This window comes from Heterodontus francisci, chromosome 10 (assembly GCF_036365525.1).
Source record: "Heterodontus francisci isolate sHetFra1 chromosome 10, sHetFra1.hap1, whole genome shotgun sequence".
Lineage (NCBI taxonomy): Eukaryota > Metazoa > Chordata > Chondrichthyes > Heterodontiformes > Heterodontidae > Heterodontus > Heterodontus francisci.
The window spans coordinates 30,275,766-30,301,552 of record NC_090380.1 but is presented as its reverse complement, the minus strand read 5'-3'; the positions used below and the strand labels follow the sequence as shown (position 1 = coordinate 30,301,552).

Sequence of the window (25,787 nt, the reverse complement as noted above, 5' to 3'; positions counted from 1 at the left end):
GCACCATTTGGAGAAAGCACCGAGGAAGGCAAAAACGGACAATACTCTGGGTGGGAGATGTTAGTGTCACTAATGGCTAAGTCTTCCCTTCGCAGTGGGAACACAGAGACTAATACTGTGCTAAGTGGAAGAGATGTAGGGCAGGTCTAGCAGCTCAAAACTCTGCATCTGTGAGATACAGTGGGGCAGCAGGAGCAGAATTGTATGCCATTGCAATCTGTAACCTCATACCCCAGCACATCATTTGTTCCGCCACCACCACCAGGCCAGGAGACTAATCCTGGTTCAATAGGGTGTGCAGAATAGCATGCCAGACATACTGTAGAGTGAGGTATCAATCTAGCATCACAGAGCTAACTGCATGCTAAAAACCAAAAAACAAGTGCTACAGTCAAAGAATAGCTGATCTCCACATCAAGACAGCATTCAACGAAGTATTTCACCAAGGCACCCTGGCAAAACTGAGTGCCGGGGGAAATTTTCCAGTAGATGGAGTCATACCTGACTCAAAGGAAAATGGTTGTGGTTGTTGGAGATCAATGATAGCTGCCACAGGACGTCATTGCAGGAGTTCCTCAAAAGTATCCTTGGCCCAACCATCTTCAGCTGCTTCATCTGTTTTCCTTCTTTTGTAAGGTCAGGAGTGGTACTGTTTCTAATGATTCCACAGTGTTCAACTTAATTAGCTACAATTCTGATAAAGCGACAAATGCTAGCCTGCAGCAGAACCTGGACAACATTCAGACTTGAGCTGACAAGTGGCAAAACAACTGACAAAAGTGCATTGTAATGATCATGTCCAACAATAAATGGCCCACATGCCTTCCTTTGATCTTCAATGGCACCCCCACTGTTGAGATCCCTACATCAATATTCTGGGTGTGATGGGCAGGGAGCAGTGGTGGAGTTGAGTGTCACCGTTCACCATTCACTAGGAGCTTAACTGGACTGTCAAATTGCCAACATGGCTACAAGAACACCATAGAGAATGGTTCTTTAGGGTGAGATGCTAATCTCAAAAAAACTGTCATTTATTTACAAGGCTCAAGTTATGAGTGCAATGAAATATTCTTCACTCATCTGGAATGGTGCAATTGCGACAACACCAAGAAAGCCCAACACCTGCCAGGACAGAGTAGTCTACCGTCCATACCTGGTCTGGCCTACACGTGACTCCAGACCCCAGCAATGTGATTGACTCTTAAATGCCCTCTGATATGGCCTAGTAAGCCACTTCGTTGTCAAGGGCAGTTAGGGATGGGCAACAAATGCTGGCCTAGCCAATAATGCCCACATCCCACGAATGAATTAAAAAAATGTTCACTTAATTGGTGCCCTGGCTCAGGATTCATTATCTATGACTGGTGTTCTGTGGTTGGTTGCAGTTTAATATCTACAGAATACTGCACTCCACCAACTCACTTAGCTTGTTTCATCAGCACCTGCCAGTGCCACAATCTCTAACACCAAGGAGCATGAGCAGCAAGATCATGGAAACACCATCATCTCCAGGTTCCTCTCCAAATCAGACACCATCCCAATTTGACATATTTCACTGTTCCTCAATGTCGGTGAGTCAAACCCTGGAAATCCCTACTTAACAAAATTGTGGCTGCACCATCACCACAAGGGCTGCAGTAGTTCAAACAGAAGGCCCACCACAACCTTTTGAGGGCAACTAGAGATGCATGATAAATTTGCATCTTTGCCAGTGTCCACACATCTCAAGAAGATTGCTCACTTTGATCTCTCCCAAACTCCATCCTACATAAACTCACCCAAAAACTCTGCTGCCTGCATTCTTTCCCACATTGTCATGCTTGTCCATCACTTTTCAGCTCAGTGGGCTGCACTGATTTCTGGTGCCCAAAGTACTCAATTGAAAATCCTTGTCTTGGTTTTACAGATCCTACTATAGCCTTGGACTGGTTTCGTAATATCTTCTAGCCCTATGTGCTAGCCTGGGCGGCACAGTGGCGCAGGGGTTAGCACCGCAGCCTCACAGCTCCAGCGATCCTGGTTCTGTTCTGGGTACTGGCTGTGTGGAGTTTGCAAGTTCTCCCTGTGACCGCATGGGTTTCCACCGGGTGCTTCGGTTTCCTCCCACAGCCAAAGACTTGCAGGTTGATAGGTAAATTGGCCATTGTAAACTTCCCCTAGTGTAGGTAGGTGGTAGGAGAATTGAGGGAAGATGGGGATGTGGTAGGGAATATGGGATTAATATAAATGGGTGGTTGATGGTCAGCACAGACTTGGTGGGCCAAAGGGCCTGTTTCAGTGCTGTATCTCTCCGTGACTCTGTGTTTGCCTTCAGCTCTCCAACTCTGGCCTCCTGTACATCTCTTTTCCCTCCACCCCCTTTATTCATCCCCACACATTGATAGTAGATCCTTCAGCTGTTTTAGTTCTACTGTATGAAAATGCCACCGTTAATCCCCCTCCTCTTGGTATAATTCTTCACACCATTGAAAATCTTCTCAAAACATATTTTTCATGGTGTTTTCAGTCATTATTCCTGATTCCTCTACTATATGCTTTTGCTCTTCTATGTGATGTGCTTGGGTTGCTTTTATTAATACGATATCAGTATGTAGGCCTCACTGGCAAGGGCAGCATTTGTTTCCCATCCCCCTTTCTCAAAGTGGTGGTGAGCCTTTTTCTTGAACCACTAGCAGTTTGATACACTTCAGAGGATGGTTAAAAACTGAGTCAAACACATTTGTATCGGACTGGAGTCACATATAAGAAAGAAGAAGTAAAGGTCGGCAGGTTTCCTTCTCTAAATGATATTGGTGAACCAGTTGGGTTTTTACAACAATCTGACAACTTCGTGATCACTTTCACTTTTTATTCCCAGTTTTATTTCAACTGAATTTAAATTCTCAAACTGCCATGCTGGAATTTCAGTTCAATTCTTTGGATTATTATTCCAATCCTCTGAATTACTAATTCAGTAACATGAGCATCAAACTACTGCACCCTGATGTTAAAGGTGTTTAATTAAATACAAAATAGTAATGCTACAGCGCAAAGGAGGCCATTCGACCCATCATGCCAGTGCCAGCATTTTTGTAGAGCTAGCCAATTAATCTTAGTCCCCCTGCTCTTTCCACATAGCCCTGTACTTTTAGTTCCCTTCAAGTATTTATCCAAATTTCTTTTGCATGTTGCTATTGAATCTGCTTCCACTACCTTTTCAGTCAGTGCATTGCAAATCACGGCAACTTGCTGTGTAAAACAAAAAATTTGCTCATGTCAACACTGGTTCTTTTGCCAATCATCTTAAATCTGTGTCCTCTAGTTACTGACTTTTCTGCCACTGGAAACAGTTTTTCTTTATTCACTCTTATCAAAAATATTCTTGATTTTAAATGCCTTTATCAAATCTCCTCTTAACATTCTCTGTCCTAAGGAGAACAAGCTCCCAGCTCTCCAGTCTGTCTACATAATTTAAGTTCCTTATCCCTGGCACCTTTCTAATAAATTTTCTCCACACCTTCTTATCAAGGCCTTGACATTGTTCCTAAAGTGTGGTGCCCAGAATTGAACACAATACTCCAGCTGAGGTCTAACCAGTGATTTATAAAGGCTTAGCATAACTTCCTTGATTTTATACTCTTGTTCTACTTATAAAGCCAAGGATTTTGTATAATTTTTGAAGATTTTTATCAACACCTTCAAATATGTGTGAATGTAAATCCTAGATCTCTGTTGGGCACCCAGTTTAAAATTGTTCCACTTAGTTCATATTCTCTCTCCTCATTCTTGCTATCAAAATGTAACACTTCACACTTCTCTGCGTTAAATTTCATCTGCCACATGCCTGCCCATTTTACCAGACTGTTACTATCCTCATTGTTTACTATATGTCATCTACAAGCTTTCAAATTATATCCTGTGTATCCAAATCAAGGTCATTTAATATATATCAAAAAAAAAAGTGGTCCTTATAGCAACCCCCTGGGAACACCACTTTTTCAGACTGGAAGGATGTACCCAGTCACCACTATTCTCTGCTTTCTATCCTGTAGCCAATTCTATGTCAATGACACCATGTCCCTTTAATCCCATGGGAATTTGTCAAACACCTTTTGGAAGTCCATAGAATAACATCAACCACATTACCCTCATCAACCCGGGTTCAATTCTGGGTGCTGCCTGTGTGGAGTTTGCAAGTTCTCCCTGTGTCTGCGTGGATTTTCGCCGGGTGCTCCGGTTTCCTCCCACAGCCAAAGACTTGCAGGTTGACAGGTAAATTGGCCATTATAAATTGCCCCTAGTGTAGGCAGGTGGTAGGGGAATACAGGGACAGGTGGGGATGTGGGATTAGTGTAGGATTAGTATAAATGGGTGGTTGATGGTCGGCACAGACTCGGTGGGCCAAAGAGCCTGTTTCAGTGCTGTATCTCTAAATAAATAAATAACCCCTCCCAAGTTAGTCACACATGATATGTCTGCAGACTTCCATTTATTGGCCCATACTTTTCCAAATGGCAATTAATTTTGTCCCAGATTACAGTCTCCAGAAGTCTCCCCACCACTGTCCCTAAGCTGACTGGCCTGTAGTTGTCAGTTTTACCCCCCTCTCCTTTTTTTTTTTGAACAGGGGTATAATTTTTACAATCCTCCAGTCCTCTGGCACCACCTCCATATCCAATGAGAATTAGAAGATTATGGCCGGGGCCTCCACAATTTCTTCTCTTACTTCCCTCAGTAACCTCGGATGCATCCCATTTGGACCAGGTATTTTTCTACTTTGAGGACTGCCAACCTTTTAAATACCTCCTTTGTCTTTTTTTATTGTATCCAATATCACTACTGCCTCCTCTTTTACTGTTATGTTGACAGTATCCTGTTCTCTAGTGAAGGCAGATGTAAAGTATTCATTTAGTGCCCCTGCCTCGACAAAATCATCTTTTTAGTCTCTAATCGGTCCCACCATTCCTTTGGCTACCCTTTGACAATTTATGTGTTTATAAGAGAATTTTGGATTACATTTTATGTTATCCAATAATCTAATCTAATCTTGTGTATGTGGGCTTTCATTAGACTTTTGACACCTTTTCCCTTAATAGATCTTCACTGCCTAGCTATACCTTCCATCACTTTTCCTGCTGAAAGCATGTTGGTGGTGGTGTAGCCTAATCTTTAAATCACACTTTGATCTTTCTCTCTTCTCCTCTGGCAACTTCTCTTCCTTTGAGAATTTCTCCTTGTTCCAGCCCTCATGCCTCTCAGTTAAAATCCTTGTTCTGTATCGCCCACCCAAATAGCATGCCACGTTTCTCACCCCTCACTTCTCATCTTCAGTGATTTCAACTTTCGTCTTGGCGCTTTTTCTCCTTCTTCTCTAAATTCATTGCCTTTCTTTCCTTCCTAAATCTCTACCTCCATATAAACTCTCCTACCCATATTCATGGCTACCCCCTCAACCTTGCCATCTCATGTGGCCTTGCTACTCCCGTTGTGATTATCACGGATAAAGCCAACACTGACCACTTCCTTGTATCGTTCTCCACCCACATCTGCCATCCTTCTCTGAACCCCACTTCCTTCTGTGGCTGCCCCTGGAAAAAACTTCCCCCTCAAGTCCCTTACCACTGCATTTTCAAATTTCCAACCATCTAGCCTGTGACCCACTAGTCATCACAACATTTCTGCAGGTACTGATGTGCTCAATCCCACTCTTTCCTCCACCTTTAATTCCCTTTACTCGTTAAAACCTGTCTCTCTCAGCCTGTTGTTCCCCCAGTGTACCTCTCATTTCTGCTCCCTTAAATCCAAGGGTAAAAATATGAATGTCTATGGAAGACAGTTGGTTTAACCTTGCATCACTAGAACTGGTTGGACCACATAATGCTCTATCATAGAGTCATTCACTATTCAAAGACCATCCTGGAATGCAAAGATAACTCCAGGCTTCTCTTCACTACAAGCTATCTCCTTAAACCACCCCCCCCCCCCCATGCTTCCTCCGCCCTCACCTTCAACAACAAGCGCGAGGAGCTTGTGGACTTCTTTGACACAAGGATCATGACTGGTGAATAGGCAGTTGAACAGGCAATCAACGTCTCTTCCTGGCCTCCATGTTAGCTGCTGTTAATGGTTCCCTCTCCTCAGGTACTGGCCACTTCCCCTTCAAATTTTCCGTCATCACCCCACATTTGACCATTCTTGTCCTTGCAAACTACTGCCCCATCTCTAACCTCCTTTTACTTTCCAAAGTCCTTGAGTGTGTTGTCACCTCCCAAATCCATGCCCATCTCTGGTTGAATCCCTCTGATCAGGTTTCCAACCCTGACACTGTGACCCTCATCAAAGTCACAAATGACATCCTATTTGACAGTGATAAAAGTTAGCTATTCCTTCTCACCTTTTTCAACCTGGCTGCAGCCTTTGACATGGTTGTTTACATCATACTCCTCCAACACCTCTCCGTCGTCCAGTTGCGTGGGACTATATCCGCCTGGTTTCATTCTTAACTGTCTGTCCTGATATCTCCTTCTGTGGCTCGGTGTCAACATTTTTATTGATAACACTCTTGTTAAGTGCCTAGAGATGTTTTGTTACATTAAAGGCACTATATAAATGCAATTTTTTTGTTGATCTTATATTCTCTCTTTCTTCCTCTTACTCCCTTTTTTAGATCTCCTCTGTACTTTCTATAGTTGTTGTATAACAAGCTGATCCCTTAAGATAGGGTAGCTGTTCATTCCAAACTGTTGGTTGCAGTAAATTTTTGTTCTGATTCTAAACAAAATGGATTCTTTTGTTAAGAATCGTGATTGCTCGAAGAGACATCAATTTCACGAAGCATTTGCTCAAGCTTTCCTGTTCCATTGCAAGCATTGAAATTAGCCAGTGGCGTATTGATGTTTAAAGATTCATTTTAAAACTTATCTTTCTACCATTTTAACAGAAGTTTTAATCTATTTGTTTTAAACCATTTAAAGCCTCTGTTAAAATAGCAGAGAAATAAATTTCAGGTGGAGTTGAAGTGTTTGCAGCATATTTTCAAGGCCCATAAGGTTTCAATTACACAGGCTGCACTACTGGCATCATTACATCACATGACATTGTCATAAAAGAATAATTTTTTTTACCTACTCAAAAGGCTTGCTGAATTTTGTAAAAGACATGCCTTTTTACAGTGAATGCATAATGCAGGTGTAGGGATGCTGCAGCACAGTAAATTCAATTTTCCCAAGGAGTGTCTGAAATATTTCCTGGATTTGTACATTATTAACTCATATGACAGTAGGCTGTGGTCAAAAAGCAGAATCTGTCCCCACCCAGTCCACTCAAATAGCTTTTTCTAAAAGAATACAACAACTTGGCAAGATCTGTGAAAATTTTGTATTTACATGCAGGCTTCCTCTTAATAAAAAGCATCTGAACTTTTCATTTAAAATGCTTGTTTCTCTGGTTCTGGAGACTTCAAAGTTTTAAATCAACGTGAAAGATGATTGTTTGCAAGTTTCATAATTTGTAGGGATTGGCATACAAAATATACAAGTTGCTGGGATACAGGAATTGGGTGCGCTGCAGCTCTGTACGAAGGGTATTGAACATGAATGAATGTTTGGGGAGTTGGTTAGGGAGAAATCAGAAGGAAGTTGCATTTATATATTGCCTCTCATGACCTCAAACATCCCAATGCTCTTTACAGCCAATGAAGCATTTTTCAAGTCTAGTTACTTTTGTAGTGTAGCAAATGGGGCAGCCAATTTGCACACAGCAAGGTCCCTAAAACAGCAATGTGATAAATGATAAAATCATCTGTTTTTAGCTGTTTGAGGGATAAATTTTGGCCAGGATAGCAGGGGAACTCCTACTCTTCTTTGAAATAGTGCCATGGGCTCTTTTATATCTACCTGAGAGGGCAGACAGGATAATAAAAACAAAAAATGCTATAAATACTCAGCAGGTCTGTGGAGAGAGAAACCGAGTTAATCTTTCAGGTCTGTGACCCTTCATCAGAGCATCGACTTGAAACGTTGGGAAAAAATTTACTATGCCCTTGCAGGCGGGCCAAGAGACAGGTGGAGTGGGGCAAACAAAATGCAGGGGGTGCCGTTTCCACGTTGCCAGAGTCCCCTGCCATTTTGTCCGGGGTGGGTAAACTGAGGACAGCCTTCCTGCCCCAGGATAATTGAGGCCCTTAGGTGGCCGATTAATGGTCACGTTTGGGTCTCTTCCCGCCTCCACCTCAATTTTGTAGAAGGCGGAGTGGTCCGCCGCCAAGGGGAAAAGTGCCAGATAAAACCTGGTGGCCTCCTGGCAGGGTAGAGGGGCCCCCAATGCCAATTGCCATACGCCCCACCCCCTCCAAAAACCTGGGAAGAACCCTCCCCCCCCCACCCCCCCAAACCTGATCCCGTCGCTGGTGCTTGCCTGAATGGAGTTGGGATCGCCAGTGCCAATGACCTGTTCTGGGATCTTCTCACTCCTCAATGCTGCAGGGCTCCTTCAGTACCAGCAGTGGCCACTGCTCCCAGTTCTGGCACTGCCAGAACGGCAGAGTTGCTGGCCCTCCAACTGGCTGGCAGCTCTTGAAACGGAAGCTTGACTCTTAAACGCATGGCATCGCTGACAGCGGGCAGTTAATTACCTGCACGCCGTGAAATGGGTTCGGGGGTCTGAAGGAGGACCGAGGCAGGGCCTTTTCCAGCTGCCGCCAGGACCCCTGTCACCAGAATAAAATGCAGCCCATTAACTCTGTTTCTCTCTCCACAGGTGCTGCCAGATCTGCTGAGTATTTCCAGCGTTTTCTGTTTTTATTTCAGATTTCCAGCATCTGCAATGTTTTGCTTTAGGACAGACAGATCTCTGTTTAACATCTCCTCTGAAAGATGGCACCGCCAACAGTGCAGCACTACCTCAACATTGCACTGAGGTGTCAGCCTAGATTATGCTCTCAGGTATCTGAATTGGGACTTGAATCCACAACTTTCTGACTAAGGCGTGTATGCTACCACTGAATGTACTACCATGTGGTTGGTTTTTCCCCTAACAGTTCCTTACTTTAATCAAATCCCCATAGTAGTTGCCTGCTAGCTTGTCTGCATTCTCTTCTCTTTCTCCACCACCCATCCCCCAGTTACTGATTTTGTGACATTTGGTGTTAGAACCCAAAATCCATCTGACCGTCTTCACGTCCCGTCACACCAGGGCGCATTCTCTGGCCAAGAGGGCATGCAGACAATCTGATCCCAAGTCTCTGCTCCTGCAAATCTATTATCCAATTGGTAGGAGACAGATGAACCTGGGTCTGGGTTATTTGACCACAAACGTTCCAACCTCTCCCTGTAAGGAGCTATCTGCCTAGTGACCCTCCATTGAGATGGGCAATCATGGGCCCAAACCTGCATCTTGCCATGATGTGTGCCATCAGATACCAAGCCACTTGGCTGCCCTCAGACTGCATAGCGTCTAGATAATGCTACATATTTAAAAGAATGAAAATGTAATTGTTTCAACAAGATTCCATACACGGTGTAAGTTTGCAATGCTTCATGTTAATTTCAGAGTACATCCTGTGACTGTAAAGTATAATTTGTGTTTTTTCTCAGGTTCCTCCGGAGCTACAGAATGAGGTGCTGATGAGCTTGCTAGAGACAGATCCAGATGTTGTTGACTACTTGCTGCGGAGGAAAGCTTCACAGTCATCGTGAGTAACTCTTGCCATTGTGGGTTCTTTTTCAAGTCGTAGTGCTGTTTTTCACCCTAAGCTAATACATTTCTTTCTACTGACCTCTGCTGTTCATGTAGGGTATGAGCAAACTAGGTAAGCAAATGTACAACTAAGGCAGCAGCCACCAACTGGTGTATAGTACAAAGTGTTTCAGAAAACCTCGAGGAATCCCGTTTTACAAAACGTAAATATCTGCATGTATTTGCTCTGATTTATCCAATCTGGATACAGTCAAGAATATGTGCTCTGATTTTGAAAACCTCAAAGCATATTAATTTCAGCTAGTAAGGTGAAGGCAGAATCCAGTTAACAGGTAGAAATTGTGTATTTTTTTTCTTTAGGCATGAACTTTTGTATAAAGCCAATCAAGTGCTTTTTGAAGTGTAGTCACTGTTGTCACGTAGAAAATACAGCAACTAATTTATGCATAGCAAGGTCCGACAAACAGCAATGAAATAATGACCAGATCATCACTTTGTGATGTTGTTTGAGGAATAAATATTAGCCAGGCCACCTGGGAGAACTCTGCTGTTCTCTATAATTAAGCCGAGATCTGCACTGAAGTGCTGGCGTGGATTATCTACTCAAATCTCTGAATTGGGACTCCGAGCCCCGACACTGATTGCTGAGCCATAACAGACACCTGGGGAATATGTTGGCATCAAGCTGATAGGTTAGATATGTTCATTCTCAGGATATGGGCATCTCTGTTCAAGCCAGCATTTATCGCCCAACCCCAGTTGCCCTGATAGTGATTTTGATACAACCAAGTGGCTTGCTAGGCCACTTCAGAGGGCAATTAAGAGTCTACAGCATTGATGTGGCACTGGAGACACACATCGGCCCACTTGAGTGAGGACAGCACTCCTTTAGAATGGTTACCCTACATCTAGCATGGTTACTTCAGTTACAGAATGGTCTCTTGATTGTTTCCCACATAAATCATTGTGGTCAAATTTGATAATTTAATGGCAGTGTGAATTGGATTGGGGTAATTTTGTGCTAACAATCCATATCCACCATCCAAACTCATGATGCATGCAATGCTTTAAAGACAGCTGATAGAGGATCCCCCATTCATTCCCTCAGTTTACTCTGGATTGGAACCTAAAAAAAGTGGAAACATAAACCATAGATTCATTCAAATCACTTCAAGACAGGTGCAAAGAAGGATCAAACAGACTAATGGAGTGTTCTCCTTTATCTCCTGCGGCAGGCTTATAAAGGGGAGGAAATTGTGCTTCAGTATACAGAGCCTTGGTGAGACCCTATCTGCAGTACTGTGTTCAGTTTTGGGCACCGCATCTCAGGAAGGATATATTGATCTTGGAGGGGCTACAGTGCAGATTCATCAGAATTATATCAAGGTTTACAGGGTTAGATTATGAGGACAGATTGCTTAGGCCGACTTCTGTTCCTTGAGTTTATAAGGATGACGGGTGATCTGATGAAGAGATTTATAATGTTGAAAAGATTCAGTAAGATAGACACAGAGAAACTATTTCTTATGGTGGGGGAATCAAAAGCAAGGGGATATAATCTTAACATTAGATCTTAGGCCATTTCGGAGGAATATGACCAAGCATTTTTTCATACAAGGAGTAGTGGAAATTTGGAATCCTCTCCCACAAAAGGCTGTAGATGCTGAGGGACAAATGGAGCTTTCAAAAAGATTTTTATTGGGTAAAGGTATGAAGGGATATGGAGTTGAGGTACAGATCAGCTATTAACTAATTGGAACAGTCTTGAAGGGCTGAATGGCCTATATTTGTTTCTATGATGTAAATGATGTAAATGTAGATGAGCTTAGATTGCGCCTCCCTTGTAAGAATGGATGTTGATCTACAGACAGTGAGAATTGAATTATAAAGGAAAGGATAGAAATGACTGCTTCAGTAATTAATATGGATATTTGACTTATAGCAGGCTAAAATAAACAGTTCTTTTAATGACATAGATGTTATTAGTTGACAAAATGTAACTGGCAAATTAGTGACAGTGGATTAATAACTCTGGTCTTTTACCTCAGGTTGAGATTCAGTCCAGAATGATAGAGCGAAAATTTCCTCTCTGATGATTGTAATTAAAGTCCCAAGTGAAATGGAATCACCCCTGTTCCTAGTGTATAGGAGGAAACTAGCCAAATTCTGTATGAAGTGTATGATGTATAATTATGTTTGAGAGTTTGCAGTTAATTCACAATAGAGGCAAAGCCAAGGGAGCTTTTCTGTGAATTTCTTGATTGTGCAACAGCTGAGTGGTGCTACTTGATACACAGACTGATGGGCAAAGGGATTAATTTTCTTAACGCTGACGCACCTCATTCTGATGAGCTCTGAAAGAAATATTCAGTTAAAGAAAGATAGAACTTGCATTTACCTAGCGCCTTTCATGATCTCTGGACATCCAAAGCAGTTCACAAGCAACGGATTAGTTTTGAAGTGTAGTCAGTGTTACAATGTGGATAAACTTGGCTGGCATATTTCCTACAGTAAGGTCCCACTGCCAATGGAGTGAATGACCAGAAAATCTGTTTTAGTTCTGTTTGTTGAGGGATAACTATGGGCCAGGAAACTGGAAGATCTCCCTTGTACATCAATGAATAATACTATGAGATCTATTATGTCCAGCTGAAAGGGCAGTCGGTGCCTTGGTTTAATAATTCCTCAGTACTGCAGTGAAGTGCCAGCCTGGATTATGCACAGAAGTCTCTGGCATGGGTCTTGAACCTATGACCTTCTGACTAAGAAGTAAGAGTGCTATCCACTGAGTCACAGCTGGCACCTTAGTTAGCTGAGTAAAGTAGCACTGCACTTTGAGGGCACGTAACGAACATGTGACACATAGTTTGGTGAGTTTGAATTAGCTAAAATCTGATGTGATCATCTTTAACAGGAGTCCAGATCTGACGAGAGCAGAAGTCTCCTATTCTTTGGGAGGACGACACTCATCTACTGACTCCAACAAGATCTCAAGTGGAGAAGTCTCACCCTATGACAATAACTCTCCAGTGCTCTCAGACAGGCTGTTAGTGCAGAGGCCAGACGACCTCAGCCCTGGTTCTGAGAAACTCTATAAAGTTCCTGAACAATATGCTTTAGTTGGACACTTAAAATCCAAATCTGGGGATAGCTCTCCAGTTTCATGGCCTGAAAAAGGTAAGGCTTGTACAATATGTACAGTTGTCCATTTGTCCACACTTCATAGTACAAAAAGCAATAATTGTGACAGTAAAGAGTGTAAAAAAAAAAATTAAGCATTATTTGTCTTAAAGTTTAGCTTAGTACTGACCTCTTTCATTCTATCATGGTACATTGGGGCTTAAAAACCAGTTTCACTTACCAAAACCATCACCCAGCCTAATTTAATACAACTGTTGCACCAATTTGTTTTTTGTAGGACAGTTGTCTGAGGGAGGGGCCAAGCCATCCAATTATCGATTTGTTTAAATTTGTCTTTGATTTCGCAGTTCTCACTGAGTTGAACAAAAACGTTATTTAAATTCACATTGTCCCACTCGCTTTCAAGGCACTTCTTGATTTTTTTTTCCGAATCAGACAGCCTTGGATAGTGAGGTCAGATAGCTTCTCTAGATGGTGAGAAAAGGAAACATATCTCTACACAAGAATACTTTAGCTTAGCCATTACAAACTTTTTCTTTAACTACATGAGGAGCTAAAACAATTAGTGTAACAGTGTATATTTTGTTGTTTGTCCTTTTACTGTTTAACAATTTTAGTAAACCCTAAATCAAAGGCCAGCATAATGGTGGTCTGGAAATTTCCAAAGTTAATGCGGGTAATGTGATTATAATCAGTAGCTGAAATAGACTGAATCTCTGCACTCTCTGGGATCATTAGAGGCTGTCACCAAAAAAGTGAGTTTTGTTGGGGAAAAAAATACTTCTTAATGTGCAGCCATGATGTGTAGGAGTGTTCGTCCCAACTCCACTGCAGTTTCTGACACCTCCCTCGCTCACCATCACTAACAATCTTCCTCATTCTTAAGAACATTAGTAGCTGCTTATATTATTATAGTGTCTTGGTACATTATGACAAAAAGCTGTTATTAATTTCCACATGACCATTGTGCCCTAAATGTGATCAAATCAAAATCATCTGAGAGTAAAAATATTCTTGGGGGAAAAACTAATCAGCCCAGGATAAAAAGTGACTTTGCAGTACTGATAAACTATTTCTCAGCAATTCCTCTATATTAGGGGTTTTGATAGAGTATATAAAGAGAAACTGTTTCCACTGGTGGGACAGTCAGTCACCAGAGGCCACATTAGATAATTGGCAAAAGAGGGGATTTTTTTTTTCCACAATGGATTTTGATTATGTGGAATGTGCTGTCTGAAACGTTGGTGGAAGTAGATTAAAATAGTAATTTTCAAAAGGGAATTGGATATATAATTGAAAACGAAAGAAGTGCAGGGCTGTGGGAAAAGAGTGTGGGAGTGGGACTACTTGGGCACTCTTTTGAAGAACTGGCGCTAGCATGATGCATCAAATGGCCTCCTCCTGTGCTGTATGATTCTCAATCCTCTATGTTAGGGTTATAGGATTAATTTTCTGCTCCCAGTACAGAGCTACATTTGCAGGTAGCACAGTTCTGAGGTAGAGCTATAACTCTGTAGACCTGAATCTTCGGCCTGTGCTCCTGGTTGGGAAGATGGAATTGAACCATTTTAGCCATAGTTGGATGGCACTATCACACATTAGTATTGAACTTTCAAAAAACAACGAATCTGCAAAATATTTTAGAGAAACCACAACATCTCGCATCGTTTTCCATATTCATGTCAGTTTATGTTGTGCAGTATTTGTCAGATAATGTGATTTAATCATGAAACCATGCACAAGTTGCTTGGCAGCAATCATTGTGTACCTCTTCGGAGAGGAAACTAATCCAAACATTTCTGGGCACAGTGATTAAATGTCCCACAGGGGTTGTAATAAATTAGAGTGTACTGAGGAAGCTTGGATGACATTTCTGAATGTTATTGTTTATAATGTGTGAAATGGCCAGTGATGTAATCTTCTAGACTGGTCAACAATGTAGCATTTTAGTTATATATGCATGTCACCATTTTTCCTTGTGCTCTGGCTTTCTTCCGCTACAGTTGAAGAAAATATTGCCTTTTTGTTGCTACGTGCCAGTGTTATTCCATGTGGTCTGGCTTTCTTCTTGGGCAAGCCATGGTTCAGCGCTGGCACTCGTGCCTTGGAGTCAGAAGATTTTGGGTTCAAGACCCACCCCAAAGACTTGAGCACATAATCCAGGCTGAAACTTCAGTGTGGTACTGAACGAGTGCTGCACTGTTGAGGGTGCCGCCTTTCAGATGAGACTTTAAACTCTCCGGTGGATGTAAAAGATCACATGGCACAATGCAAAGAAGAACAGGGGAGTTCTCTCCCATGTCCTGGGGCCGATATTCATCCCTCAGTCAACATCACTAAAGCATAATCTGGTCATTCTCTCATTACTGTTCGTGGGACCTTGCTGTACGCAAATTGGCTGCTGTGTTTCCCTACATTATAACACTACATGCGCTTCAAAAATATTTCTTTGTTTTTAAAGTGCTTTGGAATATCCTGAGGTTGTGAAGCATGCAGTAGAAATGCAAGTCTTTTCCTTTCTTATTACAGTCAGGTCCTCAGTGTTATAAGCAGACTACATCCTTTCAGTAAAAGCAAAATACTGCAGATGCTGTAAATCTGAAACACAAACAAGAAATGGTGGAAATACTCAGCAGGTCTGGCAGCATCTGTGGAGAGAGAAGCAGAGTTAACATTTCAGGTCAGTGACCCTTCATCAGAATGGAGGGTCACTGACCTGAAACGTTAACTCTGCTTCTCTCTCCACAGATGCTGCCAGACCTGCTGAGTATTTCCACCATTTCTTGTTTATGTTACATCCTTTTAATTTTTGGTCCACACACATTGATGTTGAAACACAAAAGCTAGGAGGCTTGGCAAACAGGGATATAGACAGGTTAGCAAGTGTGCAGAGAGGATGAGCAAAGAACAAAAGGATTCTTATGCATAATTTTCTGTAAGTGCAAAGGAAGTAGATAAGTCCACGAGAAAAGCCAGTTAAATTTTGAGTATTGTGAATATTGACATTAAGTACAGATGAAGTTATCCAAAACATTGGTTAGGCCACAGTTGGAATGCTGTGTGCAATTTACATCACCTTATTAAAGAAAGGACAGTAAAACCATAGCAATCATAGTGTAGATTCACCAGGATGATGTCAGGGATTGGTAACTAAAGTTTTGAGGAGAGCTTTGAGATACTGGAACTATTTCCACTGGAGCAGAAAAGGTTTGGATGAGATTTAATAGAAGTTTTTAACATTATATAATGATGTTGCTAGAGTGATTGAGGAAAATCCATTGCCTCAGATTAGAGAGTAGGTGATGAGAGGCCCCTCAATTTAGTCCTATCACTGAGAGTGAGAGCGTTTAGAAGAAATTTCTGTACTCCAAGAATTTTTGGAGATTTGCCATGGGGATGGTTAATGCAGAGGCCATGACATCTATTACTGGAAAATTGGATAATATTTGAATCAGGGGAAAATGCAGGGCTATGGTGAAACTGAGGGGCAGTGAGCTTAACTTTAGATTGCTCTAGCAAAGAGCTGGCACAGTTAGGATGGCTCATTGGCTGCTTTCTCCAATGTAAACTTCTGCAGTTCCAGTCAAATCCTAAAATGAGCTAATATCAGAAATTCACAGTTTTTCTTGATTGTTTTGCTGTCTGACAACATTTCCTATAAATATAATTTACTTGATGAAGGATGAAACCAACTACTATTGTGCCAAATCTTGAGTGACTCCCTTCTGTGTATAAACTAGAATCCTCTTGAAGCTAATATTAATGGGTGGACATTTTCATAATCACTTTCTATATGTGATAAGAAGCTGGGAGTTGACTTATAGGATATGAGACCTAATAGAGGTCTTTTAAAATTATGAAGGAGTTATCTCCACTTATTGGGGGGGGGGGGGGGGTGGAGGGGAACCAAAGCTAAGGGTGATAAATATAAAATAATCACTAATAATACAATAAAGAATTTGGGAGAAAGTTCTTTACCCAGAAATTGGTTAGAATGTGCAACTTGCTACCACATGGAATAGTTGAGGGAAATAGCATAGATGCATTTAAGGGGAAGTTAAATAAGTACATGAAGGAAAAGGGAATAGGACGATATGCTAATACAGTTAGATGAAGTAGGGTGGGATGGGGCTCATGTGGAGCACTGGCATAGAGTCATAGAGTTATACAGCACAGAAACAGGCCCTTCGGCCCATCGTGTCTGTGCCGGCCAAGCACCTATCTATTCTAATCCCATTTTCCAGCACTTGGCCCATAGCCTTGTATGCTACAGTGTTTCAAGTGCTCATCTAAATACTTCTTAAATGTTGAGAGGGTTCCTGCCTTTACCACCCCTTCAGGCAGTTTGTTCCAGATTCCAACCACCCTCTGGGTGAAAACAATTTTCCTCACATCCCCTCTAAACCTCCTGCCCCTTACCTTAAATCTATGCCCCCTAGATATTGACCCTTCCACTAAGGGAAAAAATTTCTTCCCATCTATCCTATCAATGCCCCTCATAATATTGTATACCTCAATCTGGTCCCCCTCAGCCTTCTCTGCTCTAAAGAAAACAACCCGAGCATATCCAGTCTCTCTTCATAGCTGAAATGCTCCAGCCCAGGCAACATCCTGGTGAATCTCCTCTGCACCCTCTCCAGTGCAATCACATCCTTCCTATGGTGTGGTGACCAGAACTGTACACAATACTCCAGCTGTGGCCTAACTAGTGTTTTATACAGCTTCATCAAAACATCCCTGCTCTTATATTCTATGCCTCGGCCAATAAAGGCAAGTATCCCATATGCCTTCCTGACCACCTTATCTACCTGTGCCGCTGCCTTCAGTGATCTATGGACAAGTACACCAAGGTCCCTCTGACCTTCCGTACTTCCTATGATCCTACCACCCATGATATATTCCCTTGCCTTGTTAGTCAACCCAAAATGCATTTCCTTACACTTCTCAGGATTAAATTCCATTTTCCACTGCTCCGCCCATCTTACCAGCCCATCTATATCGTCCTGTAATCTAAGGTTTTCCTCCTCACTATTTACGATACCACCACTTTTCGTGTCATCTGTGAACTTACTGATCGTATCTCCTATATTCACGTCTAAATCATTAATGTATACTACAAACAGCAAGGGTCCCAGCACCAATCCCTGTGGTACACCACTGGTCACAGGCTTCCAATTGCAAAAACAACCCACGACCATTACCCTCTGCCTCCTGTTACTAAGCCAATTTTGGATCCAATTTGCCAAATTGCCCTGGATCCCATAGGCTCTTACCTTCTTAACCAATCTCTCATGTGGGACCTTATCAAAAGCCTTATTGAAGTCCATGTAGACTACATCTACTGCTTTACCCTCATCTACACACCTAGTCACCGCCTCAAAATTCAATCAAGTTTGTTAGACACGATCTCCCCCTGACAAAGCCATGCTGACTATCCTTGATTAATCCCTGCCTCTCCGAGTGGAGATTAATCCTGTCCCTCAGAATTTTTTCCAATAGTTTCCCTACCACTGATGTTAGACTCACTGGCCTGTAATTACCTGGTTTATCCCTGCTACCTACCCTTCTTGAATAATGGTTCCACATTTGCTGTCCTCCAATCATCTGGTACCTCTCCTGTGGCCAGAGAGGATTTGAAAATTTGTGTCAGAGTCCCTGCTATCTCCTCCCTTGATTCACATAACAGCCTGGGATGCATCTTATCTGGGCCTGGGGATTTATCCACTTTTAAGCCCACTAAAACAGCTAATACTTTCTCCCTTTCAATGCTAATATGTTTCAAGTATATCACAATCCCCCTCACTGATCTCTACACCTACATTGTCCTTATCCATAGTGAACACAGATGAAAAGTAATCATTTAAAACCACACCTATGTCCTCCAGTTCCCCACACACATTGCCACTTTGGTCCCTAATGGGCCCTACTCTTTCCCTGGTTATCCTCTTGCCCTTAATATACTTATAAAATGCCTTTTAGGAATTTCCTTTCTCTTGCCCGCCAGTGTTGTTTCATGTCCCCTCTTCGCTCTCCTAATTACTTTAAGTACCCACCTGCACTTTCTATACTCCTCTAGGGCCTCCGCTGTTTTCAGCGCCCTGAATCTGCCATAAGCCTTCTTTTTTTCCTTAACATCCAGGGTTCCCTGGACTTGTTGGACCTATCCTTCACCTTTACGGGAACATGTTAGCCCTGAACTCTCACTATTTCCTTTTTGAATGACACCCACTGGATGTGGACTTTCCTACAAGTAGCTGCTCCCAGTCCTCTTTGGCCAGATCCTGTTTTATCTTATTGAAATTGGCCTTCCCCCAATTCAGTACCTTTATTTCCCGTCCATCTTTGTCCTTTTCCATAACTACCTTAAATCTTAGAGTTATGGCCACTATCCCCGAAATGCTCCCCCACGGACACTTCTACCACTTGTGCTAGGATTATTCATTCCCTAGGATTAGGTCCAGTACCGCCCCTTCTCTTGTAGGACTTTCTACGTGCTGGCTCAAAAAGCTCTCCTGTATGCACTTTAAGAATACCGCCCCCTTTAAGCCTTTTGCACTAAGATTATCCCTGTTGATATTGGGGAAGTTGAAATCCCCTACTATTATTACTCTTATTTTTACACCTCTCTGATATTTGCCTACATATCTGCTCCTCTATCTCTCCCTGACTATTTGGAGGCCTGTAGTACACGCCCAGCCAAGTGATTGCCCCTTTTTGTTTTTAAGTTCTACCCATATGGCCTCATTTGAGGAACCTTCTAAGACATCATCCCTCCTTACTGCAGTAATTGACTCCTTGATCAGGGCATAGATTAGTTGAACTGAATGGCCTGATTCTGTGCCTTAAAATTCTATGTAAATTGTTGTCTGTTAATAAGGTACTTATTGTGCAGTCCACAATATATCCAAAATAATCTAAAATGGAATTTACTTCAATGGAAATAAAATGAAAAATCGAGAGATGTGGAATGGGCTGCTGATTCGTTATCACACTTTACATTTTGGGTTGTAAATAGGTAAATTTAAGTAGTTCTGTGTCTTTCCTTCTCTTTCAGATAAAAATGCAACTTCAGAAGAACACACTAATATTTGGGGAACTTGGCATTCCACATTGAAATGTGGGTCTAGAGGTGAAGGGATAACAGGTACAGCAAATAAGTGAAGTACTTTTTTGTTTGTTTTTTTTAACCCTTTGGAGGGCTCTGCCCACTCTGCATACTTCTATAGCTGAAAGACAAGACAGTTATAAAAACATAAGAAATAGGAGCAGGGGTAGACCATATAACCCTTCGAGCCTGCTCTGCCATTCAGTACGATCATGGCTGATCTTCTGCCTTAACTCCATTTCCTGCACAGTCCCTATGTCCCTTGATTCCATGAGAAATCTATCTATTCCAGCCTTGAATATTTTATTTGATGGAGCATCCACAGCCTTCTAGGGTAGAGAATTTCTAAGATTCAAAAACCTCTGAATGAAGACATTTTTCCTCATCTGCGTCCTAAATGATTATTCCCTTATCCTGAGGTTGTGGCCTTGTGTTCTACATTCCCCAGCCAGGGGAAAGAAACTCTGTGTCTATCCTGTCAAGCCCTTTCAGAATCTTGAATGTTTCAATGAGATCATGTCTTTTTTTTAAACTCCAGAGAGGTATAGGCCCAGTTTACTTAGCCTCTCATCCCTGTAACCAATCTCGTGACCCTTCGCTGTATCCCCTGCAATGCAAGTATATCCTTCCTTAGATTTGGAGACCAAAATTACACACACTACTCCAGGTGTGGTCTCATCAAAGCCCTGTACACCTGTAGCAAGACTTCCTTGTTCTTGTACTCGAGACCCGTTGCAATAAAAGCCAGCATGCCATTTGCCTTCCTAATTGCTCACTGTACCTGCATGCTAGCTTTGTGTTCCTTGTACAAATCTACCCAAATCTCTGAGCATCAACATTTAACATTTCCCACCTTTTAAAAAAATTTTGCTTTTCTAATTACCAAAGTGAATCTCTTCACACTTACCCACATTATACTCTATCTGCCACCTTGTTGCCCACTCACTTGACCTGTCTATATCTCTTGCAGCCTCTTTGTGTCCTTCTCAGAGCTTACATTCCCACCGAACTTTGTATGGTCAGCACACTTGGATACATTACTCTCCGTTTCTTCCTCTAAGTCATTAATATAGATTGTAAATAGTTGAGGCCTCTCCACTGATCCTTGTGGCACTCCACTGGTTACAGCCTGCCAACTTGAAAATGCCCCATTTATCCCTATCCTCTGCTTTCTGGGGTGTGTTAGGGATGCTTTCTAGAGCAGTATGTTGAGGAACCAAGTAGAGAACAGGCTATTTTAGATCTCGTATTATGTAATGAGAAAGGGCTAATTAATCTTGTTGTAAAAGAACCTTTACGGATGAGTGACAATAATATGATAGAATTTTACATTATGTTTGAAATTGAGGTAGTTCAATTTGAAGCCAGGGTGGTAAATTTGAACAAGGAAATTATGAAGGTGTGAGGGGCAAATTAGCTGAGGTGGATTGGGAAAATACATTAAAAGGTATGACAGTGCATAATGGATAGACTTTAAATAAATATTACATAGTTTACAGCAATTATACATTTCTTCAAGGCACAAAAACCCCAAAAGTAAAGGCAGTCAACCGTGGTTAACAAAGGAAGTTAAGGATTGTAAAAGGTTAAAAGAAAAGGCCTATAAAGTTGCCAGAAATAGCAGTAAACCTGAGAATTTGGAGGATTTTAGAATACAGCAAAGGAGAACCAAGAAACTGATAAAGGGAGAATATAATATGAATGTAAGCTAGCATTAAATATAAAAACGGACTGTAAAAGCTTCTACAGGTACGTAAAAAGGAAATAAAAGCAAAATACTGCGGATGCTGGAAATCTGAAATAAAAACAAGAAATGCTGGAACCACTCAGCAGGTCTGGTAGCATCTGTGGAAAGAGAAGCAGAGTTAACGTTTCGGGTCAGTGACCCTTCTTCAATTGTGGAACAGAAGGACAGCTGAAAACCTAATTGTTCAGGAGGGGTAAAGAATGTATGCCACTAGGAACCCATCTTACACTTGCACATACAGTAGTTTTAAAAGAGGGACTAACTTTTAAAAGACTTGAAAGGTGACATTTAAGTAAAAACATATTTTTTCACCAGTAATAATTTGAAATTATTCAACTGTATCCCATTCATTTATGTAGCGTATAATGATACAAGTTGTAGGATTTATGAGTTCCCTTACAATGCTTCATGTGATTTGCCTGAGAATCTCATCGGAATCTGGGACTTCAAAAAACAACTTCTAAGACACATCTGCAAACATTTTCAAAATCATGATCACTTATTCCAGACATAAGGTTGATTTTTTTTTACTACCTTGTACCATCTGGAGCTTAATATGAAAAGCTTTCTCCTGCATCCTAGAATCATACAGCACAGAAGGAGGCCACTTGACCCATTGTGCCTGAGCCAGCAGCTCTTTGAAAGAGATTTCCAAATAAATCCTCTGGCTAGCCACCTTCCTGCCAGTGACATTTTCTCCTTATTTACTCTACAAACCCTTCATAATTTTGAACACCTCTCTTAAATCTTCCCTAACTTTCTCTATTCTAAGGAAAGCAATTCCAGTTTCTCGAGTTTCTCCACGTAACTGTTACAATAGTTTCATTGTTAATGAATAATGACAATACAATTTCATTTAAAACAGATTCAAGGAATAAATATTGCTGAATTTTCCAAATGTCATTTTTCCTCAGAATTCTACACTGAATTACTTTAGATACCATAGTATTAGAAGATTGACATGTTAACTCAAAATCTACTAGCTGTTCCTTATTCTTTTTCACCTAGGTTCACATGGGGATATTTACCAAAGCAGTGCATTACAGCAAAGACAGTGTTCTCTGTCACAGGGAAACCTCACAGCAGACTGGCCTGTAGCTCAGGCCTCTTCCACCTCGTCTCTAGACAATACAAAGCAGCCTGTGCGAAGAACTCATACAACCACAGATGCCCCTGAGTGCAGACCTCATGCTCCTGTGAGCCGTGTTTGTAGTAGCCCTCAAGTGGCAGGAAGTAAGAAACATGTGCAGCTGAGCCTGGAATCCTTATGCCTCAGGCGTGATCAGCATTCCACGGGAAGTGCAGAAGAAATTCATCAGAAAACCTCAGAAACCTCTTTCTTGCACAAGAAAGTATGGCAGACCCATTTTAGGCACGGAGACATCAACAGAAATGAGACTCGACCCCCTCCTCCATACCCCGGTCTATTGAGACAAAGTTCTCTGACTTCTAACAAAGCTAGTACACATCAAGAACAAGCTCTGTCAAGAGTTCAAAAGACTCAGCAAAGTTCAGTGGAACTAAAGGTGACATCGCCCAAGCAGTCAATGACCAAACCTGAGCAACAGGACTCAGTTTCCTGCAATGACGAGAATAGAAGCTGCTCCAGCCAGACAGACAGTCAGAACAATAAGAACAACTTAGCAGAACCTGACTGGGTGGAATGGCAGAGAGAACGATGGCAAATCTGGGAGCTCCTGTCTGCAGATAATGCAGATTCACTACCAGAAACTCTAGTATGATATCATGAACTGCAAACAAGTAGACACTGTTTAGATGTCATTTTAATAATTTTTTTAAAGAAACAAATCAAAATTCATCCTATCATTACACAAAACATATTTTTATATTTGTGCGATATTTTTAATTTTCTTTTACTTTTCAGGGTGTAAAACAGCACAGTCTTTAACATTCTTGTACAAAGCCAGTTTGTATGTCAGCACCTAAAGCGTTAGCATAGGACAATACATTTGAATGTTGCTGTATACATAAACTATACATGAAATATATATCTATTTTGTGTTGTAATTTCAATTGATTTTGTATTTATACGTACATTTGGTTCATTTTATGTTCTGTAAGCGATTATGTTCAGAACCACATTCAGAGAGAAAAGAATACATTCTGATTTCTCATACATCATTGTACTTACTTTGTTGCTATAATGACTGGCAGTAGCGTCAACGCCTCTATGTTGTGTATCCGACTTATGTTTCTGTTGTCGTCTTATAAGGAATCTGAATGTGTACATTACAAGGCAACGAGGCCTGGACAACGTATGCCAGCCAAGAGCGACGTCTCAATTCATTCCATCTTCGCTGCCTCCGGAGAATACTTGGCATCAGGTGGCAGGACCGTATCTCCAACACAGAAGTCCTCGAAGTGGCTAACATCCCCAGCTTGTACACACTACTGAGTCAGCGGCGCTTGAGATGGCTTGGCCATGTGAGCCGCATGGAAGATGGCAGGATCCCCAAAGATACATTGTACAGCGAGCTCGCCACTGGTATCAGACCCACCGGCCGTCCATGTCTCCGCTATAAAGACATCTGCAAACGCGACATGAAATCCTGTGACATTGATCATAAGTCGTGGGAGTCAGTTGCCAGCGTTCGCCAGAGCTGGCGGGCAGCCATAAAGACAGGGCTAAATTGTGGTGAGTCGAAGAGACTTAGTAGTTGGCAGGAAAAAAGACAGAGGCGCCAGGGGAGAGCCAACTGTGCAACAGCCCCGACAAACAAATTTCTCTGCAGCACCTGTGGAAGAGCCTGTCACTCTAGAATTGGCCTTTATAGCCACTCCAGGCGCTGCTTCACAAACCACTGACCACCCCCAGGCGCGTATCCATTGTCTCTCGAGATAAGGAGGCCCAAAAAGAAAGACATTACAAGCCCTTCTTGCCGCTGACTAAATGAAGTAACCACTGCAGTATCAAGGTTTTAACTACTGTCAACTTTCTTTGTAGGATACCATTTTTTTGACTACCTTTGCCAGTCTCAAATACCAGCCCACACCCCTGTGAATAAGTAACCTAGTTACTGTACTGCCAGTTATCATTGCTGTGTCATTATTCACAGGTTTTGCAAGTAACTCCAATTCCCCTCCATACCCTTTCTTAGAATGTGAAGAACAGGATCGACAAGGAAAGAGAATACAGCATCACAATTGCTACATGGTACTGACAGTCCAGAGTGCGATCTTTGCAGATTGATTGCAGTCTAAGGCAATCGATCTCCAGCCAGGTGAAACTGAAGAATTCTTGCCATGCAGGGATTGCAATATCATTTAGTTTAAAGTATGGGGAAATGGCAGGTTAAGTATTTTTCATGTTTTCAAATGCGGGATTTGCATACAGTATACCTTTTAAAGCAAGACTAAGATATATTTTTGTTTTAAACAATTGTGCCAAAGTAATAAGACGCAAGCTCATACAATTCCATTTGTTTTATTTTCAGAAAGGAAATGTTTATTTTATAAAATTACATTTAATTAGCTCGAAGGCTGGACAGCAGCTGGCCACAATTGTTCACGTTTAAAATGTTCTGCCAATCAAAGGCAAATACATATATGACGTAGAAACAGTTGTGACCTAGCACAGTATATTGTCTTAAAGTGGTAACTAAGACTGTTCCTATAAAGTAATCTTAAGCCTTACATGTGTCGTAAAGATCCAATTAAAAAGAACATCATGAAGCAAGCCTGATTTCTGAGTTTTTATAGAGTACAAGGAACATTGCAGATTATGGGGGTGCAAATCATTTGAATGGTAGTTCAAAATGGGTGATAGAGGATCAGCAGCCTGTTTAACAGTCCACACAATTTTCATTTCCATTGAAGCCACCTGTTATGTGCCTAAAATAATAATAATAAAGCATTTGGTGTGAAAGTACAGAGGAGGCATTGTGTTACAACATCAGAATGATTTGAGGTCAAATGGATGACTAATTGTATTGTTTTAGCATAATGATCCTGGTTGAATCCATTCAGCTGCACTTCTGCCTTTCTCTCAGATTCAAAATGGCTCTGGCTATAAAGTAACCAACAACATGCTTAGTGAATGTGACTGTGGTGCGTTTATCCCTCTTTATCCTCACCTAGTTTTTAGGCAAGGTGGGCCAC

At 41.7% G+C, this 25,787-nt stretch overlaps 1 protein-coding gene across 5 annotated transcripts in view; it reads left to right on the top strand.

Annotated features, from left to right (window-relative positions):
- The window catches only part of LOC137374374 (rho GTPase-activating protein 6), a 642,504-nt gene extending 617,146 nt beyond the window's left edge, over positions 1–25,358 (top strand). For 4 of the 5 annotated variants that reach the window (XM_068040368.1, XM_068040371.1, XM_068040370.1 and 1 more), the window contains 4 exons: positions 9,573–9,670; positions 12,590–12,852; positions 19,871–19,960; positions 22,677–25,358. In XM_068040368.1, the coding sequence (XP_067896469.1) occupies positions 9,573–9,670; positions 12,590–12,852; positions 19,871–19,960; positions 22,677–23,410 (1,185 nt within the window). In that variant the 3' untranslated portion in view covers positions 23,411–25,358. The remainder of the gene's footprint in view (positions 1–9,572; positions 9,671–12,589; positions 12,853–19,870; positions 19,961–22,676) is intronic. The other variant, XM_068040369.1, reaches the window with a different exon arrangement.
- Positions 25,359–25,787: the final 429 nt, after the last annotated feature.